The following is an 8,304-nucleotide window of genomic DNA, read 5'->3' on the forward strand; positions in this document are numbered from 1 at the left end:
AGGAGTTCCTCTGACACTCAGAGCTCCCAGATACTCAGAGTAGGGAGGCCCAAAGGCCAGGACGTTCAGGGCCTCTGCCTGTGGACCGTGAGCACAAGGAACACAAAGAATGCAATGTTCTTTCTGGACTTTACCTTGCCAGCCTGTACCCCCCTCAGCCCCACCCTGCTCTCTAGCCCCTTCCACTGTGCATGGGTAGGGGTGGGGCATATAAAAACAAGCTTGACAATCTATTGTACATTTCACCACATGGGCCCATGACAACTAGAGCCCTCTGAGCTAGGAAGGACTGGATGATTTTCCCCCTGAGAAATTAACCTTGACTCAGCTAAGGTCATATCGATGGGAGGTCAAAGGAAAGCTCCGAATCCAGCTCCTCTGCAACTGCATTTCCCCCTTTTTTCACAGAATGAAATCTTGATAAAGTAGAATCTGTTCTTGGTTATTGTAAACTAAACACTTTCAACCCCAGCCCCCTCCCCAAACCCTATCACCAAGACATGAGCTACGTCTTGTGGGTTACCTCTGGAGAGGTACTGGAATTCTACCTTTTCCCACTTCCTCCTGGCCACCTTGTTCTCTGCTCTAACATTTAGGGTTTAAACCCAGGGTGGGAAGGAGAGCCCTGGCCCACTGTCAAACTGGGCATGCTCAGTTGCGGAGCGGGTTTGGGCCAGGCCTGGGAAGCTGCTGCAGCTGCTGAGAGAGCCCAAGTGCGCACAGCTCAGGGGCCGCAGCCGCTGGGCGGAGGACGCGGCTGCTCGGCTCGGCGGCCCTGGGACGCCGCGCCGCCCGCCCCCTGCAGCCTGTGTTGCAGCTGCTGGCCACCGGAGGGGGCGAACAAACGTCAACCTGTTGTTTGTACCGTCACCATTTATCAACTCTCAGCACCACAAGGAAGTGCGGCACCCACAAGCGCTCCGAAAGTTCAGCATGCAGGAAGTTTGGGGAGAGCTCGGCAATTAGCACAACGGCCCGGGCAATTGCTGGGTGAGCGCAGGCGGCAACAGCGCGGCGCGGCGTCCGTCCCGGGAGCTTCTCCCGGATTTTTCTTGGAGCCACGCAGTGCCTAGGTCGCTGATCCCAATGCACCGGCTCATCCTCGTCTACACTCTAGTCTGCGCAAACTTTTGCAGCTATCGGGACACTTCTGCAGCTTCGCAGAGCGCATCCATCAAAGCTTTGCGCAACGCCAACCTCAGGCGAGATGGTAAGAGAATCTTTTTTTTTATTATTTAAAAAAATCACTTTTTTTTATTGCCGTCATGTGTTTTCTCTCTCTCTCTCTCTCTCTCTCTCTCATCTTTCATGTGAACCCTGGTGAATGCATTGTGGTGGAGGGGCTTTGGGGGTTCGTGCCTGTCCTGTCTTGAGAGAGCCCCATTTCCCGGAGTGGGACCGAGGGCTGTGGGTCACCCACCTACTGATGGGGATAGAACGGGTCAGGTGACTTATCTCCCTACACCCTAGGGAGGTCATTTTGGAGTCCAGTAGTCACTGATACCAGTTCTACAGAGTTGCCGAAAGTTGCAGACTGCGCCGCCCATCGGTCAAGCTCTTAACCTTTTAGACTTAAAACTCGGATAGATGGGGCATTTATGATAGATGAAGGGACGCAAGAGTGACTTTCTCTGGGTGATTTATTTTTATGTTTTCAGCGGGGGAAGAGAATGATCCGTTTCAGTCTTGCAGTCATATCTGGATCAGAATAACTTTTTAATATAGTATTTATTTGGAGGAGATAGCAGTGGTCAGCATTCTGCCCTTTCTGCCCCCAGAGTAACTTTCCCATTGGGGTAGCTCAAAAACTCAGAGTCTGGGGGAGTAGGGGTTTTGGGGTTTCCTCCGTTTCACATGGGTGCTGGGCTTCTGCTGTTAGTTTCCTTGCACAGAAGGCTTTTTAACTATTTGCAAAAAGCAAAGCTCTTTGAACAGCTATCCTAAGCAAGGTCCCAAGCAGGCTTGTTTATTTTCCTTTACTCTGGAGGACACCTGGGTCATTGGAGCCCAGAGACTTTAATTGAGTTTATTTACTTTCTGGGCCTCCACCAAGATCTGAAGTTGATTTATTCCTCAATTCTCAACTATCGCTGATGTTGCCAGTACTTTGCAACTGTTTCTGCCACCTACCTGAACTGACCCATAGGTTTTTGTTTTTTCTTTATCAATATCTTTCTCTTCCTCTGCTTGCTTAAAGTTCTAACACATCCCCTAAGGAGCTATTCCTAATGGCTTTACTATTTGAGCTGGTAACATTTGACTGTTTTCTGGTAAAGTCATATTAACCATCTTATTCCCTTATTAGTTTATCTCTTGGTATATCTTTAATTTGAGCTTCACTGAAAGGCTTTTGAACTTTGAAACAAACAAACAAACAAACAAACAAACAAACAGCTTTATTGTATTTTCTGATGACAAGTAGGCTATGGATTTCAATGTGCTGAAGTCATCTGAAGTGGTGTAGGTGTGTGGAGGGAACAGGAAAGCCAAAGAGTCAAACTCCTGGCAGAAGATCCCCCCCTCCTGCGCCACCCCCTCCCCGCCCTGTATCTCAAGAGTTACTTTATCACAGTGTTTTATCTAAAATATGTTAGCAGTGACTTTTTGATGACTCTCCAACTTAAAGCACATTTTCTTATTATACTTAAAAAAAAAAGGGTTAGGTTCAAGACCAAACTTCATAGTTCTGTTTTACTCAATATTTCCATTGGGAACAGTCTTCTCCTAGTTGAGTTTTTGGATTTGTTAATGTTTGCACTTTATATGCCCTTTCAGCTGCATAGAGTAAAATGCCATTTATAATTTGCATGACTTCATAGCCATAATTTTGTAATCCTTAGCCTCTCAGTATCAGTTACAAGAATTCAAGGACAGAATATGAAAAGTATGTAACCATTGCCAATTTACCCAAGACTCCTACTAAAACCAAGTCATGCAGCTTATACTATTTTTTTTTGAAAAGAGTAATCTCATTTTATCTTTCATTGCTAAAACTCTGTACATCAGTCTAATCTATATGAGAAATGATTTGTTTTATCAAAATTTTGAAAACTACCTTGGATTTATTTCTTCATATTTTAGCTAAAGCTGTTTTGCAGTTACTCTCACAGTAGACACACACACACACACACACACACACACACACTTTGATTAGTTCAGATTGTTCAATACTTTTCTCAGTGTCAATCTCATTCTATAAACAAGACTAGGAAAGGAGAAAAGTTACTGAGATTGAAAGAAAATTGTTATATACAGAGTAAAAAACAATTAACACTCATAATGTGTTGTTTGGGGAATTTTCAAAATGCAGCTTATTCTTAAGTGTGAGAGAGGATGCATTCTCAAAGAGAGGCAATATTGCCCCAAAGGGGAGAAACTGGATCTTAGGAGGTGAAAAAAATCTTAGATGTTACAATGGTTACATCTCCAAAGAGCCAGTACATATAAACAGATAAACAGTATGTCTGTAGTGTTCATATTTCATAGGGAGGGGACATGATTAGGAAAAAAAAGTCTTAAGTGGGGATTGGCAATAATGAAAAAAGGTTGAGAAACATTGCCATAGAGGGTAAGTGAGTAAAAATAAAGAGTCTTTGAAGAAGTCTAGACATTGTCTGGAAAACCTTATTGGCAGCAGTTGAGCTGACAAGAGAAAATAATAACTTATTAAATTAAAGCCTTGTTCTGATTCCAGACATTTTCACCTTGCGCTCTCAAAGTTCCCCAGTGGCTCATTAAAGAAGACAATATTCTTGCTTTTTTGACTGTCAGATTAAAATAAGTATAAGCTTGGGAAGGGCATGGACATGGAATGTAATAAGGGGAAAGATAGAAGATAAAAGTTTCCAAATGTTAATTTAGGGCTTTAAGAGGTCTGGCCCTCAGATTACAAATGGTAAGGAATCACAACAAAAAACTAGACGTGACCCTTGAATAGGGGGCTTAGAAATCATTACCTGGTGATGGAACTATTTTTACACTTGAGTGCCATCAATTTCTCTCTGCTGACCTTGTTAGCTGCTATCGAATACTGGGGTTAAGAAAGGAACAAAGAGGACAGGCATCCTGTCCTGGGCATGAGGTGTGTTGGATTCTGCCCAGCCTGATGCAAAAACAAACAAAGAAACAAACAAAAACTCGTTTTTGGTCTACCTGTACTTAATAGCTCCAGATAACTGGAGTAGCTAAGAAATAATACAGAAATAAAGTGTTAGAGCTGACACTTAATAGTCTTCTATCCAGTGCAGCAGGTTGGTCTACGGCTGTCTCCTGGCCCTCCAGAACTCTTCATTACATTATACATTTCACCCTTGAACGACATAGGGTTTAAGGTCATCAATCCCCTGTTAGCCAGAAATCTGCACATGACTTTTGACTCCCCAAAACTTAATTATTAATAGCCTACTGTTGACTGGAAACCTTACCAATAACATAAACAATTAATATATATTTTGTATGTTATATGTGTTATATACTGTATTCTTACAATGCAGTAAACTAAAGAAAAGAAAATGTTATTAAAAATCATAAGGCAGAGAAAATACATTTACAGCATTTATTGAACAAAAATCCGCATATAAGTGGACCCATGCAGTTCAAATGCGTGTTATTCAAGGGTCAACTGTATTCTTGTTCTAAAAGGGATATTTGCACCTGCAGAGTGGCTAAAGGTGACCCAATGGAGGAATGGTTGAATTTGTTCTCTGTATCTAAGAGGAAACTAGGTTCTACAGCTAAGAATAATTAAAATTAGTTTGCAGTACTTAATTGAATATTTATACTTCCTTAGATTATATTTATTATTCTTTCTCAAACTGATTTACTTTTGATATTCCTTCCTGATCCACCTCTCGGCACAGAGAAAAATCTTCATTTGATAATAGCACCCACATTTTCTTACTTGCTTATGCACATGATGCTTTTGTAACAATAACTGGCCACAATTGGTATGCAGTCAACAGTAGGCTCAGAGTATGGATCAAAAGATGTAACGTAACAAATAACTGATAGTATTACTTACTTATTTTTAAATCAAACCAGATAGAACTTCCTGTTTAAGGAGTTACGAATGCAGAATCACTCTTCATTTTCTTGACCTATTGTTGCTTTCAGAAAGTACACGTTTGTGATAAGTGATTTTGAATTTAGTTCTGTTTCGATGTTTTATATACCAGTACTTGAATCATCTATTACTTTATCATTATTTAGTGATAGGCCTCCAATTTTAGTAATTGTGGTTTTAGGTTTTTAAGTCGTCAAGCTTGTTTCTTAAATAACGTGGGTTTCCATTGTCCTCATTGATGACAGCACATTGACTTTGGTGGAAAGATCAGAGTTTAAAGGAAAGGAGACCAAACAGAGAACAATACAAATTAAAGTGTCTGAAAGCTAAGAATCAGATTAGTGTCTAAATCTTACATTCTGTGTTTACATTTCTGTTCAACTCTAAAGGTATTAAAGCCTCATAATCTTATAGAGCACAGTGGTGATTACATATCTTGAAGGAAACATTGCTTTGACTTGCTACTATAGGTTGTTATTTAACAGAGGTTCTTTTCAAGAGGCTGGTTTTAGCCAGGTGCGCATACACTATGTAACAGAAGATGCCATTGGATTGTGAGTTATAGTAGTGACCATGTAGTGTTCATTGAATGATAGTAATTTCTGTCTTACAGCAAATGAAAGCAAAACTTTATTGTTTCAGAACAGTAGGGTGAAACAATGGAGCAATGTCCCCAAGAGTTTCTGAGTTACTGATCTCTAATGACAAGCCATAAGCATGTTGTCACATGGGACTCTTGAGCATATATAGTCTCGGAGAATGCCATCATTCTAAGAGTCTGGAAGGGTATACATATTTACATAACTGTCATAGAGAGTTAAGTCATAATGCAAATCATCTTCCTTCTGGAACTTACTCTTGAACTTTCTTGGCTGAAATGATCTAATTGATTAGCAAAAAAAGGCACTTCCTGAACATTTTAATAAAATTCTTCCTTGTATTAAATTAGAAACAACTTTTACACAAACCAGGTGTAAGATGTTTCTAACTCTCCCATGCCATGTCATTTCAGTAATGCACTGGCCTTCACAAAGGATCAAGGTGGCTTTAGGGTGGCAGTGAGCTCCTGTTTGTACTTCCTGATCTCTTTGAATGTTGTTTCTTTTTTTGATCTAGACTGTCTTCTAAGATGAAAGGACAAGTGGTTCTTTACCCTGAGCTCTGCTGCTGACCCCTGCTGTAACTATGATTCATTCATTTAACATTTATTGCATCTCTAATATCTGCCAGTTTCTGTGCTAGATGCTTGGTTATGAAGCACATTATAAGTGAAACATACATTTATATGTCTGTTTCAAGAAGGGTCGTGCCTTCTTAGAGCCTATCGTCCAGCAGACAATATAGAAAAACAAGTACTTGGTTCCAGTGTATTGTAGTTGTCTTTCAGATGCATTCTGGAGAGTCCCAAGATTCTCTAGAAGTACCTTAGAAGTCAGCACAGGCCCACCAGGAAAACTGAACGTGTGTAGTTTCAGTTCTCCACCCCTTCTTCCACAGAACAATGGCACATATCTCCACATTTCTGTTTCACATATTTGAATTTATCATAAGCTTTTTATTTGAAAAAAAAAAGATAAGTTCCTCAGTTTAAAAACCATGAAAGCACTGTGATAGGTACTTTAATAGAGGAAATGCACAGGGAGATGGGAATTCACAAAAGTACTTAGTATAGATTTTAGGGATTTGGGCAGGCTTTCTGGAGGAAGTGATGTCCAAACTGGGCAATAAAGGGTGAGTAGGAGATAATAAGTTGGTGCAGTGAGGAAGGAGGGGGAAGTTTCCTAGTGCAGAGAACAGCGCTTGCCAAGATTTGGAGATGAAACTGTATAGTAAAGGAAGGGACCACTAGTGAAAGGCCTGGGAAGTAAAGTTAGGGAGTTTGGCAGTCATGCAGAGGGCAGCGGGGAGCCATTGAAATGTTTAATTTAGAAAAAGATATGGCCTGGTCTGTGTTTGAATACTGAATGCTAGTGTTTCTGAGAAGTTGGTCAGGCCAATGCTGTGATCAAGGCCAGTCTTTCTACACCTCCAAAGCCTGTGGGACATGGACACAGAATTAGCTCATATTTAATATGATAGTGGAAGACATGTCTGACTTTTCTAGTCCAAAATCTTTAACTATTAGGTGCCCAGTGCCTCAGGACATCATTGAAATCCCCTCACCTTGAATACCTCTCTGCAGCTCAGCACACTAGATATCAGAAATTAACTGTCTGAAGTCTCATTAGGATAATATAAATCATGAAAGTAACCTGTTTAGTATCGGACGACATTTTATTTCAAACTTCTACATTTCAGAATTCATGCAATTTAAAAAGGAACATTTTCACATTAACTCTTATGAGGACAGTTTTGACAAAAAGCAACAGGGTTAACATATAATAGCAAAAAGGAAAGAATCCAAAACAAATGCTGCAGCAGAAATGTTCTGCTTCCCCATAAAGTATTTCAGGGCCAAATGTAAGTCAAATAAAGGAATAAGCCCACGAGACACTAAAGTGCACAAGTACGTAGACAGGAAGAAATATTTTTTTCCGAGGAATTTTTTTTTTTCAAAACAGGGATAAAGCAAACCTTGTTTCTTTATAAGCATTGATGATACATATAATAATGTATCTTTTTTCTGCTCTTCACCTTGCTATGCAGTCATCTATGTATTAGCTTTAATACTGATAGAGTAACACTGTTTTCTTGTGATTTGTGCCCTGTGCAGGTTAGTGGTTTTTGTATAATTGGGAAACAGGCATATGAGCTGTCTTTCATTATGAGGAGTGATTTTTTTCTACAAAAAAGCACTTTTTGTAGAGTGGCCATGAACACATAGTTTTGGATGCAGTGCTTTGCCTGTATAAAAGTGAGCTAAACATGATATGAAATCTTGTCTATTAGGATTCTTGATTTTTGAAATTTGAAATCCAGCATGCCTTCTTTGGACTAAAGTGTCACGTCCAGCGTGGCAAGGGCAAATGGGTCTCGGGAGGGGCGATGCAGATTGAATAGAGTCAAAGAGACAAAAGTTAGATTTGAGCAGAGACCAAGGGACTCAGCCAGAGAAGACTGAGACTGAGCCCCTAATAGGGTCAGCACATGGTTTTTATTGAGAAATTTCAAAGAAGTAAAACTGCTGTCAATCAATTAGCAACCGTGTGTGATTTGTGTGCCTTAGGGCCTCTTTCCCATTAACATATCCCATTGTCTTCCAGCAAATCCTATGCCTTCACACATCCGGCCACATAGCCCCA

The 8,304-nt window shown here is 40.5% G+C and overlaps 1 protein-coding gene across 4 annotated transcripts in view; it reads left to right on the forward strand.

The window, feature by feature from the left end:
• The first annotated feature begins 744 nt into the window (after positions 1-744).
• Positions 745-8,304, forward strand: part of PDGFD (platelet derived growth factor D) — a 265,099-nt gene continuing 257,539 nt past the window's right edge. For all 4 annotated transcript variants that reach the window (XM_019665527.1, XM_019665529.1, XM_019665528.1 and 1 more), the window contains exon 1: positions 745-1,210. In XM_019665527.1, coding sequence (XP_019521072.1) covers positions 1,087-1,210 — 124 coding nt within the window. In that variant the 5' untranslated portion in view covers positions 745-1,086. The remainder of the gene's footprint in view (positions 1,211-8,304) is intronic.

Source organism: Hipposideros armiger, unplaced genomic scaffold (assembly GCF_001890085.2).
Source record: "Hipposideros armiger isolate ML-2016 unplaced genomic scaffold, ASM189008v1 scaffold_446, whole genome shotgun sequence".
Taxonomy (NCBI): Eukaryota; Metazoa; Chordata; class Mammalia; order Chiroptera; family Hipposideridae; genus Hipposideros; species Hipposideros armiger.